Consider the following 14,496-nt stretch of genomic DNA (forward strand, 5'->3'; position numbering starts at 1 on the left):
TTTGTTTCTCCATTTTAAATGGGCATTCTTGTATAATTAATTAACAGTTCACAGCTGAAAGGCTTTGAGCAGGGAAGGGCTGTGTTTCACCCCTCTGAACACCACTGCATCACTGGCTTCTGCCGAGCCAAAAGCAATCGCTCCTATCTATGGGTGTTCAGGCTGAGAATGCAGCAAACCCACAGGAATGGGCAAAAGTCGCCCAGAGGTGCCTCCTGGGCTGTGTGCCATCCAGACCCTGCCCTGTGGTGACTGGGGGCTGCTCACCTGCCAGGCCTCCAGCTGCTGCGAGAGGTTCACCTTCTGCTGGATGGCGTCCAGCAGCTGGCTGTTGAGGGACATCATGTCAATCTTGCACTTGGCCAGCTCCACCTCCACCGCATTCTTCCTGGGGGGAGAGTGAGAAATTGGGGCATGTGACTTTTCTTTTTTTTTTTTTTCTCCAAAGGAAGTGTTAAACATATCCTTGAGGAGAAGTCAACAATTTATTTCATTGGCAAGTCCCCAAATCCTAAGCTGGTCATCTCCATTGTATTCTGGACAATCTATCCATCTGAAGAGTGGGACAGAACTGTAGACATCATTACTATAAAACCAGCAGATTTCTGGTAAGCACACTATGAAGAATACAGAAAGATATTCAGATACACTGCTGTGTAAGATAATACAGTGTGCCTGGATAATGTGCAGGATCTGCCATTAAAAATAGAGATCGACAACGAGGTAGAATCTACATGTAAATATTTTTTCCTTTTCTTCTGTTTACTAATGCATAGGAAAGGAAATGGTATGTGCTAAAAACCAAACGATCTGTGCCTGATGACTTCATCAATAAGTTGCAATATAAAACAAAGAAACAAAAAACCCTCAAAGAGTACAAGCCTGCTTTCAGTTGGGACTTGGATTGAAGGAAGGAAGAAATGAAGGAAGAAAGTTTATCACAGCATATGCTTTTTAAGAATGACAGACTGTTAAAATTATTTGAATTAAATGTTACACTTTAAGGAAAGCTCCCAGTTTCAATGGGGTTGTGCTGGCCCTTGGGAACACCACTGCTGTGTTTTTTTCCAGGCATTTGATGGCTACTGGGCATGTGATGCCATGGCCAAGGTTGCCTAAAGGGTTCTGAGTGCTCAGTGGCTGAGATGTTCCAGCTGCTATTGGCTAGTGGAAAGAAATTGTCCTCTAGGAAGGAGCAATCTCCTAAGCTGCCCAAGCTGGGAAATGCTGCTCACCATGCTGGGAGCACACAGGTGAGCACAAACCTTAAGTTTTCAATTAACTGCTGTGTGATGGGTAACTGTAACATGACTTGCTGGGAACCATCTTTCCTTGCAAACAATTTCAGGAGAAATAATTGCATCTTATTAACTGTAGCTAATTCATCGCCTCCTAATAGCTCCCTTGTGCTCCCCTGCAGAAAAAGCTATTTAGGAATTTGTGTTTATATTCCAGGTAGCGGTTGCTTAATACCTCCTATTATAGGATCCTATTTTCCTATTGCTTCCCATGTGGCTAAACTTCAGCTTCAAGCTAAAAATTTTCCATGCCAGATGTCTGCCTCAGGCAGTGATTTTATTTCTGTTCAGAGTTAGGGCTTTTTTTTGGGAGGGCTTCAACAAAAGTGATTTAACCCTTGAGGTGCGAGGTGGGAAGCATATCACAAGCCTCCCAGGTGGCTCACTGCCTGGCAGCAGTCTGCTCAGTCTGTGGAGGGATGCTTTCATTTCTAGCAACAAGACGCTCTTGTCTGCTTTCACTTGCAGCCACTTTCTGCTCATTAATCACCCGCCACTCACCCATGCACACTTGTCATGTCCCCCTTTCTCTGGGCTCCTGCCACTGCAGGACAGTCAGCCGTAAATATTAGTGCTTTGTCCCAGCAGGGTCATTAACTGCCGTGGAGAAGCTGTACCCTTCCACTCCCGGCTGTGGGTTTGAGCATCTTAAATAGCCTTTTGTTGTGAAGCTCCCCATCGCTGCCTGGATATTACCGGGGGATTTATCGCCGCAGCAGCGCGTTGCTATAGCCACAGCAGAACCAGCAACCCACACGCACTGGAAATGTCAGAACCACCTCTCCGCACTTGGCAGCGCAGCTGGGATGCTCCTGATTTTTGCCAACAGATGGAGGTGTTACAGAGGACAGCGATGGGAGTTTGGTAGCTGGCTACCCCGGCGAGAGCAGCATGGATGATCCGGTCGCTTAAAAAAAGATGAAGGGATTGTGCATGCTGATTTAGCTCCCCACATCCTCAGAGGTGCAATGCTCTTGTGCTCCTCCTCTTGTGCTCCTTGAGTATTAGGTGTTTCCATAAGGAGATGGACTGGTGGTGTCCTGGCCCATCTGCTTATTGAAGAGATTATCAGATGTGTCCTTTCTATGTACAGCACAGTGGGGCGAATGTTTCTGCCCCTCTCCTTGGGGCAAAGAGTGCTCAGGGCACTGTGGCAAGCCCAAGCACAGAGCTGGGGAAGGGGGGTATGGGGTACAGGGTAGCAAAACTGCACAGGTCTGCAAGGAGGATGGGGAAAATAAAGAGTCAAAACAGTGGGAGAATCCTGAAAGGAGAAATAGAGAATTACAGGACTGGAGATGCAAAAAAGACCCTGGAACAAGAAAGGAGAGCGAGTGACCAGAGAAATGGTTTAGGGAAGAAGCCCAAGCAGGGCTGTAATGGGGGTGGGCAGGAAAGCAAGGTTGTGTGTCTGGAAGAGCAAAAGTTCAGTTCCCTGAAGTCCTCTCTGCCTTGCTGTGACTCAGACCAGCACTAGGGATGGCAAAAACATGGTTCACAGCATCCTCCTAAATGCCCCCAATCTTGCCATGGGGCAGCTCTGGAAATCGGCATCTGCTGCCCTGCTCCCAAGGTCCTGGCAGCATTTCCCAATGCCAGCAAAGCTAAGACTCACTCCATCACTTTGTAACAGCTACTGAAATTCATGGAGGGTTGGAGAAACCCACCTTGGAAGCATCTTCTGCTAAGGGACTCTGTATCTGCTAACTCAGCCTGGCTTTGGCTGTTCATACCACTTACTTGGCAATGGCCTCATCTCGGTCCCTGATGGCCTGCAGGAGCCGTTCACTTGTCTCCTTGTCTTCAGCAGCACCTCGCAGCCGATCCCGTTCCTCCTTCAGCGTCGTCATTTCCACACTCAGTAGTGTGACCTGTGGGCAGAGGGAGGGTGTGAAACCCAGGGTTGCTCAGACAAATTCACCATGAGTGGGGGCAAAAAAACCCCACGTGGGTCAACCTGGAGGCTGAGCTCCCCTGCTTGTAGAAGAAGCTGTATCTGCTGGGAGGGTGCTGTTAGTGCTGCTGCAACCTCCCCATGAAATGTGCCAGCTTGCCCCAGGATGCTGGCAGTGCTGCTCTGAGCAAGATGGGTCACCAGGATGGCCTCAGTAACATGCAGCAACAGCACTGAAAGCTGTTTAGGACAGGACCTGCCTGCAACTTTGCTGTCACTATGGCATCAGCACTGAAATATTGGCCCTCTCCAAGCAGTTTGTCTTGTGTGCACATCCTCTGAGCCTGCCTGTTGTATTCTGATCTTTCCAGGGTTAAATTATTGCAAACATCATTTAGCAGCAAATAGGATTTTTTTGGAGGGGGGCATTATGTCTCTTGAAGTAGTATGAAGCTGAAGACAAAGGATGTGAAAATTCCCTTTCATGCCATGGAAGGTGTTACTGGCACGTCTTACAATTTTAATTAGACTTTAAAATATGTACGGAGTCTTAAATAGTCTGAGAAATGATCTATCGTTTTGGTCCTGTGCAGAGTGAGTTAATAGGGTGTGAAATCATGCAAGGATTGCATTAGCACAGCTTTGCAATATTTCATACACATTTAATTTCTTTGTCTAGGGCACACACATGCTCTGTTACGCTACTCCACTGCCTGGAAACCCTTCCAGCATTTGACCCACCTCCTTTTTCTAAATGCAGCTCAGTAGTGCTTGAATCCTCAAAGAAATCTTTAAATAGAGGGCAGACAGTCAAAAAGGGCTCATCACATCAACAGCGTGGGAGGATCTGCCGTTAGCATGGCATGGCTGGGTTGCGGGGGAAGGAGGGTGCAAATGCTGTGTGCTGGGATGCCAGGGAATTGGGGAGCTCTGCCCGAGCTGTGCCCTCCTGCAGCCCAGAATGGGATGCACCTCAGAGCAACAATGTGATGGAGAGCAGTGGTGCGAGCTAATGTGAAAGGTGCTGAGCACTTCTGCTGAAATCCCAGGGACAGCGGATCAAGAGGCCCAAAAAACTGCGTTTGGGGATAGGTTTGGGGTTTTAACTGCTTTTGTCTGTGTTTCAGGTAAGAATGGGATTCCACAGAGGGAGGAAACAGACCAGGCAGGAAGGCGTGAAACTGCTTTCCAGTCTAGACAGAGGCAGGGGTGATTCCTGTCTCCACCAGCTCACCTTGCTCTCAGGCAGGAGCATTGACAGGTCCCAAAAGCTGTTTAGGAGGAGTTCCCCTTTTATTGTATCAATACCAGTGACAGCACAGAGGGATGCAGAGGCAGCAAAGCACTGCTGCTGCGGGTGGACCAGATTTCCATGTGCCTTGATTTTCTTTAGTACTGAACTGAAGACAACGTTGCCTTTTCTAAGGGAGATGAGAATGGTTATTAACCTTGAGCAAGTGCGAGGCTGGGTTATGGGCAAAAGCTGCGGGAGACATGTATTTGCTGTGTGAGGCTGGAGTGCTTCTCCGAGAGCAATGTCTGCTGCATTTGTAGTTATGCCCCATCTTTCTCCATATAACACAGAGGTGTGAGAAGAAAGTACAACTGCAGTCTTCCCTTTGCTCCCTAAATATTCAAAGCTTTGGCAGTCAGGGATGCCTAAAAGCAGAGATGGGAGTCCAGACTTGCGATCCAGGGCATGTCCTCTGGTCCTTCCTGGCTGGGGAGTTTGGGAAGACCAGCCACAGCAAACAACAACCAAGTGCTGCTCCCTCCTGGTGTCTTGTCAAGGCCTTGTGTGCCCAGGAGCAATGGTAAGGAGGTGCTGTGTCCAGACAAGCAGGTTGGTGTACGGATGGTCACTCAAAATCTGTGAATAAGCCTCTAATGGTCTCTGGCAGCACAGGACTATGGTAGCATGGCCAAAGGAGCATCTGGGCTGCAGGTTGGTGTACGGATGGTCACTCAAAATCTGTGAATAAGCCTCTAATGGTCTCTGGCAGCACAGGACTATGGTAGCATGGCCAAAGGAGCATCTAGGCTCATGTCTCACTGGGCGCACAAGTATGGACCCCCGAAGGTGTCTCTTGTGGTGGCCACATTGCTGACAGGAGCAGTCCTTGGGGAAGGACAGGTACCAGGGCTTCTCCCTTGCTGCAGTCTGCCTCTGATCAGCTGCTTTGTTAGCAAGTCTGTTTCCCATCCTCATACACATGCAGCCATCACTGCCAGGGGTATTTAATGATGCTCTCACTCTCTGTCATTCTGCCCCGTGGTGGGAACTCCCATAGCCCTACAGAAGGCTGTCAGACCCCAGGTTGTGCTGACTTTCTGAACAGGGATGTGTTTTCTCTTCTCCAAAGGGGTGCGGCGAAAGGGTGATACAGCACTGCTGGCAAGACCAGCCAAGGGCATTAATCCCATTCCCTGCTCCAATGCAGTTGGTGCTGCACAAGAAGCTACACTAAAGGCTGCTTCTGCCTTCTCCCTTCCAGTGTTTGGAGACCTGTCCCATAGAGACAGGGACTGCAGAGCATCTCCTTGAGTGCCTGTCTCCATTTGCTGCTTTTGGGGTAGGACCTCAGACACAGATGATGCTATGTTCAGTGCGGATGCAGTGTGATTCTGTGCTTTGGGAGTGGTGTTGGTTTCGGCGTTGGATCATTCGTTGATGTTGAGATTGTCTTAGCCAGTCCCTGTTGGGCCTGGGATGCTGCCTGGTGCCAGGCTGGCCATGATTAAGACTCTCTAGGTGTGCATTTATGAGGGTTTTGTGGTGCTGCTGTGGAAGGGGAGCAAACCTTGTGCTACGCACAGCAAAGCAGCACTGTTTTGTCCATCCAGTGGTTGCATATACCCTTTACGAGGGCTTAGTGGAAGCAAGATGGGTCAGACTGGGGGTACCTGTGGGTTTCCAGCACCCCATATCAAGCAGCCTTGTACTTTGGGGTCTTCTGCTGAGAAGAATTAAAGTGAGACAGGTTAGCTGAAAAGCAGATTGGGGGAAAGATTTAAAGGAAGTTTGGCTGCTTGAGATGATGTCTGGGATGGGCCACAGACAACTTTTCAAAAACTCTGATCCTAAATGCATGAAGCATCTGCGCTGGGTTTAACAGTCTCCCTCATCCAACCATAACTGGTTTTGGCCCAAATCCTCCTGGGTTATTGATCATGTCGATCTCTTCTATGGAAGAGGTCTTGGAGGATGAACACTGGTGTTACAAGACCACATGTAAAGTGCAGGAATTGCTAACCTGGCTGTGCAGTCGCTGCAGCTCCTCCAAACTCTGCCTCAGTTTCCCCCGCTCTCCCTCCATTAATTCCCTCAGGGCTCGTGAATCTTCGCTTGTTCGCCTGATCTGTTCCTCTAAGGTGTCATCATCGCTTCTTCGAGAGCTCTGAGAGCGGGAGAGAAATCTCTTGCTCAGATTTCACTTTTAAAAAGGCAATTGCATTAATTTGATACTGATTTGGGATAGGAGGTACTAAGCAAGGAAAAAGCAAGTGTGGATGTGACTTTGGTAGAGTTTCAGTTTTGTTCCCATATACCTCCACAGTGGAAACATGCTCAGCCAAGGGTAGTGCTTCTACACATGGTAAAAAGAGCATGCAGACATTTTCTTACCTTAGCATAAACCACATTTACAGAGACCTACTGACCACTTGGTAACATATGGCTACAGTCTTCATGTTTGTAGACCTTCTGCAGGACTCTCTATTTTTTATTTAACAAATACAACTGCATTTCTATGCTCAGCCTTCTTACCAGCTGCTACAGGTACTGAAACGAGGAGGGTGAGTACTCCCATGTGGGTCTGCAGTTGCAGTTCTCGGAGACTGGGGACTTCAAGACCCAGTGGAAACGTGCAGCAAGCTCTGTTACCTGGGCAAGGGGACATGCACAAGCCAAGGTCTCTCTGTGCCACCAACTTACCGTGGAGTCTGCCCCATCCAGCACATTCTGTATCAATCTTTTCAGCTCACTGAGAGCTGCACGTAGGCTGCCGGCTGGGACGTCTTTGGCTGATGAGGTTTCTGAAGACTCATCCATGGAGGAGTCTGTAGAGACTGCTGAGTCTGCGCTGTCATTTCCTCTGAGATGGGAGCAGAGATATCGCACTTGGCAATATGCTTCCCAGAGCTGCAGCCTCAGCTGGAACAAGAGAGCCTGACATTAGCCTGGGTAATCAAGGCCATGGAGATCCTCCTTCCACGGTGAAGTGAGGCATGCGATTGCCAAACCTCACAAATATTTGTCTAGCTTGCTATGTTGGTTTTGAAATGGATGCAGAGATTTACTTTCATATGGTCGAAAGGGTGTTGCTACCAGAGCTGAGACCACAACTCCAATTTTCTGGCTCTTGGTTCAACTCCAAATCCAGATCAAATGCATTAAAATCCCTCTCCCTCTGGGGCTGGTCACAGAGGTCTATGGGCTTTTCCAGGGGCCAAAGGGCAAATACCTGTTCTCGTTCTTGTTCCAGCTCCTCTGCCTCCATGCTCTGCTCTATCTCAGATAGCAGGGACGTGCTGGTTGTGTTGAAATTTTGGAGACTTCTCTCCTCACTGAGCTCTTCTACCTTCCCTTGCAGCTGCCGGTAGGACAGGCGCACCTCCTGGAGCTCCAGCTGGCTTTGGTGCAGCTTGCAAAGAAAATCAAGGAATTTGTCAAGGAAGCAGGAAAAAAAAATATTAGTGGAGGTGATATGGACTGGATGAATCTCTTGTTTTGTGAAGGAGCTGAGAGGGAGGAATAAGTGTTACGAAAGAGGGTTTCCAGCCAGGAGGAAAGAACTCTTGGCTGGTAATGCTATTTATTGGAGCTTAATAATCTCCAAATGTCATTAGACACTGTTTAGACTCCAGAATATCCTGAAAGATAAAAATAGCAGGTTAATCAGCACTAAAATGAGGAACATTGTAAAGAAGTTGGGACGCAGGTAAAAAATTTGCTGAAAATAAAACAGCAAGAAGTGAATCCAAAAAGAAAAGTATTATAGACATGTTTTTACAAAATCTATACACATATATAAATACAAATATATGCCAAAAAAAAGGGAAAAAAAGATTCAGGGCTGTTTTGGAGAGCTGAGGTTCAAGTGGTTGTCAACCCACAGAAGAAAAATGGAAAAATCTTGCTCTCTACTAAGATGCCTGAAGCCACACAGGTGCCAGCTTGTTCCCCGGGGAGTGATGTTTGGTGACACATGGCTGCGAACACCATGGGGCTTGCTGGGAAACCACCTGAGCAGTGAGAGCTATGGGGCCAGTTACTGCCCTTTGGAACAGTGGGGTGTAAAGAAGCCCCTTCTGAAGCCAATTCTACTCTTAAAAAGTTAACTAAAATGAACTGCAACCGGAGTTCTCTGCTGCTTTTTACATTTACCTCATTTCCCCAGCACCCTGTCCCACTCCCTTGCTCAGATCTCCCTCCCAAGCTGCTCTTTGCTGTCAAGAAGCCCCACTGTGGCTCCTGTTATCTGTCCCTTTGGGGAACACCCAGGACCTTCCTTGCTGCCATGCTTACATGAGCCGTTTTATTCTTCCAGTTGTTTTGTCTCCCAGTTCCTGATTATATTCCTGGTCAATTTTACCCCAAACCACGTCTTTTACTCCATTTGTCCCCTCTTCCCCATCCCATCGCTGCCTCCTCACCTGCAGGTCCTTGTCATGGCTTTGTCTCTCCAAGATGAGGACTCGGTCCTGCAGCTCCTCCACGGTTCCCTGGAGCAGGTCGTTCTCCTCCATCATGGCACTAAGGCGATGCTCTAGCTCCCGCTTCCTGTCTGTCAGCATTTTGATCTGTGGAGCAAAAAGAGGTGGTGTTGGACTGTGCACTTCCCAGGGAGCAGAGAGGAGGGAAATCACATTCCCAAGAGAGAAATGAAACAGCAAAAAGCAAAAGTATGAACATACGTATTCTGTACCTGTATGAGAGAAACTGTATGTCTGTCTGTGATTTAAAGCTTAGGAAGGTTCTGAAAGGAAACTCTTCCTTCCCAAGGCTGCAGGGGCACCTCCAAAGGGGCTGGGTGTGCATTGGCAGGAGGCCAGGGAGCAGGCAGAAATGTCCAAACAGATTAAGCAGAGACGAGCCCTGCCCACCCTTGTACATTAAAATTTGGGAGACTGGGAAAAACTAGTTACTTTTCCTGGCTGGTCCCGGACTAAGCATTGTGGCATTTTCTCCTGTATGGGTGCTGGAGACCACAGGGTGAGCCTGCGGGATCCTGCTCCCCGCAGGGCTGTGCCACAGCACTGCCCATAGGCTTTTCTTAATTGCTGCATGTTCACCAGGTCCTCACCAGGGATTTTTTTTGTCTTTTTACTTGTGGAGACTCCTTTCTGTGCCATGCTTATTTTTAGTCTCCCAGTGATCAGTTGTCTTTAAAATTGGTTCATTTCTTTTAATTGTCAAGGGCAGCGATTTCAGGTGAAGAGGGACAATGTGCCAAGCAAAACCTCTGTGATTCTGTTAGCTGGGAACAGTGCACAGGATGAATCAGCACTAGCCAAGGTCACTTCTTGTTTAACCAAGAAAAAGGAGCCTTTTCCCAGATTAGTACACACAGGACCTCTGGGGACTGGCTATGCCATTTACCAGTCCAGTATAACCTCAAATATTCCCTATGGCCTCCTTGCAATTCATGGACCATAGACAAATTCAGCAATTTCCCACTGCTTTCTTGGCCTCTTTGGGACTTCGTCTCTTTGCCACTTTCCAGGTTGCTAGAAAGATTTGACTGCATGAAGGAATATTAGCAAAGTGTGTGGACTTGCTATTTCTGCAGGGTAAAGGCTGCTGTAGGTATTAGAAAGCTGCTCTTAGGTGACTAATGGTTTCTGAGATGTCTCTTCCCACCACCATCATGGTTTGCGTGGGTTGGAGAAAAGGGGTGCAAGAAAAATTAGAGGTATAATACAGAAATTGTATCAAGAGTTCATATTTGGTATCCAAACCAGTAATGAGCACCCTGTGAACGACTGTGTAACAGAAAAAACATTGCTCTGCCGTGGGCCCTGGGCCATAGGAAGGGGACAGGGGGAAAGGGATTTGGAAAGCAAGAGACAGGAAGGAGGCGAAAAGGCAAGGTGAGGCATGCACAGTGACAGGCATGCATAATGACAGCAATGCACGCGCGGGCAAACCCTTACTGAGCCTCTATACTTACTTCAAGGACCTGCTGCTCCACACCAAGGGAAGGGGAAGAAAAGGCGAGGGACCAGCAGGGAGCAGGTGGGAGTGGGAGAAAAGAAGAAATTGAGAGATTTTAGGAAAAGCTCTTCCAGATGGCTTATAAATAAAAAAAGCGGTGGGGTAGTAGAGTTGGACATCTTCTACCCCTCTGGTTCCTGCCTACATGGTCTCCAGTGACCCCCATCAGGGAAGGCAAGAGGAAGGAAGGTAATATCATTCCTGCTAATGTACCAGAGCTAAAACAGGCAGGGACTTCTTGCTTTCCCACGTGCATGGCTCAGAGGCAGGAGAGGATTGCTGCTTTCTTTGCAAGCATGAGGAACAGAAAAAAAACCCTTGCAGACCTTCCCACCATGCCCAAGAGTTTAATCTGTACTGGGCAGCAGCCCTGCAAGAGCACAGCCATGGTTTAGCTCCTGGAAGATCCATCTCATCTGTTCATTTTGCAGGCATGCTTGTGGCTGAGGCAGCAGTGGAAGCTGGCCTGTGCCACCCCAGCCAGCTCTGGGTTGCAGCAAAAATCCTCACTGGGGGAGTCCTTTGCCCCACAACTACCGTCCTTCTCTTTGTTTGCTCCAAGCAGCAGGTTTTGTTTACCCAGTTTGAGGGGTTCACTATGCAAGTTAAAATAGCCCTGGCCACCTTTTGAAGGTGTGAGGCCAAGCATGGGTGACTTACCTCGGCCTGGAGGCTCTCGAGCCGCACGATGTGTTGGCTGCTGGAGGAGTTCTTCTCCCGAAAGTCCTCCCGGAGGGTGTGGACCTGCAGGGAGAGCTGTCGCTCCACCTCCGACGCCTGCAAGGAGACACCAGCTGGTGTTACCCCAGGAGGTTGTCCCATAGACAGAAAGCAGTTATCTCCTCCTGCCCATGGGAAGATCTGCCCTGACATGACTTCTTGCACAAGCCCTAGTTTTGGCAGAAACTCTGAAGCCTGCACAGTTTGAGTGAGGGAAAACCTCCTCCTGGACAGACGTTGAGGAGAACAGCCATTTAGACGATGCTGATTTTTCCCTTGGGGCAGCCAAGGGATACAGCCCATAACTTTCTTCCATTGCAAAATAGCATGATGACTGCTGTGTCCTACAGGAAATTCAGTTTTCCTCAAAAATAGTAGCCTGGTTGGGGTTGAGGAGGAGACCAGGCCACTCACAAAGGCGGTGGGAGCCAATCTCCATAGCCCCCAGGAAACACTACTATTAGATTTATACTTTCTAAACCTCTGAACATCTTTGGCACAGCTTTAAAATAACAAGTCCTCTTTGCCTCTGATTTCTGGCTCCTGTCAGGGCCAGACGGAGAAGCATCCGCTCCACATGACTGTCGGTGCAGGATCGCTGGGCTTGGCCCTCTTTCCCATATTGAAAGAGGGATGCCCCATTTATGTGGAGTGGTTTGAGGACAGAGGAAAGGCTATTCCTACCTGCAGGATCCAGGCTGCAGTCAGCCCACATAAATGACAGCTTAGACATGTTAACTACTCTCCAGACAGCTTTATGGCTGATTTTTACGTGGTGAACACACTTGTTTAGGCTTGTAAGAGAACATAAGGTTTTTATGACAAATCCCTAATGAGACAGCACAAATGGATGGTTTTTTATTTAATTAGCCTCCATCAGGTTCCATTACACTCAGGCACAGACCTCCCTCTCCGGCAGACTATCTGGAAGTGAATTGATCCCCCTCAAGAGACAGCATTGCCATCCCGCTCGGGGCACGGAGCTGTATGTCCAACAGCAAATGCCATCAGTGGCCACAATGCCTTAGACAGTGATGTGAGTCAGGAGGGAGGGATGGGCGAAGAGGAGAAAACCCACATTGGGGTCAGCAGCTGTGGGCAGGTTTGGGAGTGCATCCTTATGTCTGGCAAATGTGGGTCAGTGATGCCGTGAAAAGCATCAGGATTTAACCCAGAGTGCTCTGGCTGACAGGGAGCCTAAGGCAGCAGCTACACCAAAGGGTGCAATGACTTTGCTCTAGCAGCTTGTGACTTGAGGAATGAGCGTACAGACCCAGCCTGAGCTGCCCACAAAGGCAACACTACCCCCTTTTAAAACTGGTCCCTTATTTTGCACAGTCTGCAGCAAAATAATCCAGATCAGAAGCAAGAGGTAAAAGGCTGTTCCAGCTCCATCAAGTGGAGGAGACTGTGGTTGCCCCAACACTGCTTGCTTGCAGGAGCAGCAAAAGACAGAAGCAGAGCCACTGAAATGAGCCAGGCTCTGACCACTGGCTTCTGGAATGAGAAATGGTTTCCAACAATAAGAAACAATCTTGTCTACCAATTGGTTTTTAGTTACCTTCTTATCCTGGTCTTTTCCCCTTCTTTAAAGCCTCACATCAGAGGCCTTTGCGTATTGCCCTCACCTCGTTTATTTAATAAAGCTTCCTTGCACAGGCAGAGTACACAAAATGTAATCATAGCACAGCACTATAGGAAGGGGTTGGTTATTTTTCTTCCCTTAAGCAGCTATAGATTTCAAAGCATCCTGAGCAGCTATTAATTGGTGACACTAAAGAAGATAGATGGATTGTGCTTTTTTTGAATGATTCACTTGCTTTTGTAAAGACTGCTGAAACATCTTCATGCTGAAATTCTCCGCAGGAGCTATCAAGGATGAAAAAGCACCAGATGAAAAGCACCAAAGGATTTTGCCTGCAAGATGCTGACCGCACTCCCAAGGAGCACAGGTGGTACGATATGAAATGGCACACCAGTATTTGATGGTTAACTGTATAACATAATTTATATGCTAGAATAGTTCTATGTACAGACAGTGTAAATGTACAATATAGCAGTAAGAAACAAGGGAGTGTTAATGGCATTGTAAAAATCCCTGGTAAGACAATATATAGCTGCTGTTGGTAGTTCTGGTCCCCATGCTCAGACTGGAGCAGGTGAAGGGATGGGCTGCAAGGGTGATCCAGATCATGGAAAGTCTGTTATAAGAAAGGAGACTAAAAAAGGACGGCTTGTTTTATCTCATGCAATGAATGCTGAGAGAGGACTCCCTATAAATACATCATGGATAAGCACACAGTAGGGAGAAGAGCTATTTAAGCAGAAGCACAATTTTGGCAGAAAAAATGATGTGAATAAACTGGATATGAGTATATTAAGGCTGGGAATAGGAAGATTTCTACGTTTCCAAGGAGCTGCAGTAGGATTCCTCCTCCTGCACCATTACAGTAGGAGAAATGGTGGCAAAAAATAATTTTGTGATGGAGCTGGATCACTTTATCATGCAGTTTCTTTCAAAGGGCTCCCTACGACAGAAGGGAAATGAATTGACCTCAAAGGTCCTTTCCGGTACTAGACTGCTTGCAGGACTGTAAGGTTTGTATTTACCAGCTTTAAATCATCATCTGGAATTTATCTACTTGCTGCTCAACTTACATGCTCACACATCTTATTCCTGCAGTTATAGCCCACATGGAGGGAAGAAAGGACTCACTTATTGTTAGCATTTAGGGCCCTAATGCAGACAGGATGTTACAGTGTCACCTCAGTGTACACCATGCACATCCTATCTATCTGATGCAGTAGAGAAAAGTAAAAATAATACTTTCTTTAGCCTCACACAGTGCAGAATACTCTGTCTGACCAGCTGTTTAACAGAAGTAAACAGAAGTGACTGTATCATGTTTCCCTCCATAGGAGAATGAGGAAAGTCTTCATCCGGTTCTTCTAGATAGGGAAATGGCCAATACCTTTAGTCTCACCTTTGCAGAGATTTGATTTTTCATAGACATGAGACAGTCTTCTGAGCTGAGCTCTGGTCATGGAAATCCCCTTTTCATGCTACATTTGTTTCAGAGGTTATTAATACTGCTGCCGAACTACCTTTTCTAATTGATTATAAAGTCTAGATTCTAACACCAGTTTGCATTATTTTATGGAAAGCCACCTTGACAGTGTCCAGTATTTGTCAGGCTTTATGGTATATTTTCATATGGCATCTGCTTGGGCTCTCCACACTGCTGTACATGTGTGCATGTGTACATGTGTGTTTTAACCCATGAGCTCACTACTGATTACTTCTAACATGCTCTTTTGCTTACTGGCATCAGAAGATGTAACCTTCCATCTACATTTTCCCTTTATTG

General features: G+C 47.5%; 1 protein-coding gene across 3 annotated transcripts in view; it reads right to left on the bottom strand.

Moving 5' to 3' along the window:
- Positions 1–14,496, bottom strand: part of BICDL1 (BICD family like cargo adaptor 1) — a 51,811-nt gene that overhangs the window by 8,166 nt on the left and 29,149 nt on the right. For 2 of the 3 annotated variants that reach the window (XR_011326694.1, XM_069795273.1), the window contains exons 3-9: positions 11,069–11,185; positions 8,848–8,994; positions 7,656–7,835; positions 7,127–7,345; positions 6,447–6,590; positions 3,039–3,169; positions 268–388 (exon numbers count right to left, since the gene is read on the bottom strand). Coding sequence is in view for 2 of the 3 variants with exons in the window: in XM_069795273.1 (XP_069651374.1) it covers positions 268–388; positions 3,039–3,169; positions 6,447–6,590; positions 7,127–7,345; positions 7,656–7,835; positions 8,848–8,994; positions 11,069–11,185 (1,059 nt within the window). In the remaining variant the exon portion in view is untranslated. The remainder of the gene's footprint in view (positions 1–267; positions 389–3,038; positions 3,170–6,446; positions 6,591–7,126; positions 7,346–7,655; positions 7,836–8,847; positions 8,995–11,068; positions 11,186–14,496) is intronic. The other variant, XM_069795272.1, reaches the window with a different exon arrangement.

This window comes from Haliaeetus albicilla, chromosome 10 (genome assembly GCF_947461875.1).
Source record: "Haliaeetus albicilla chromosome 10, bHalAlb1.1, whole genome shotgun sequence".
Lineage (NCBI taxonomy): Eukaryota > Metazoa > Chordata > Aves > Accipitriformes > Accipitridae > Haliaeetus > Haliaeetus albicilla.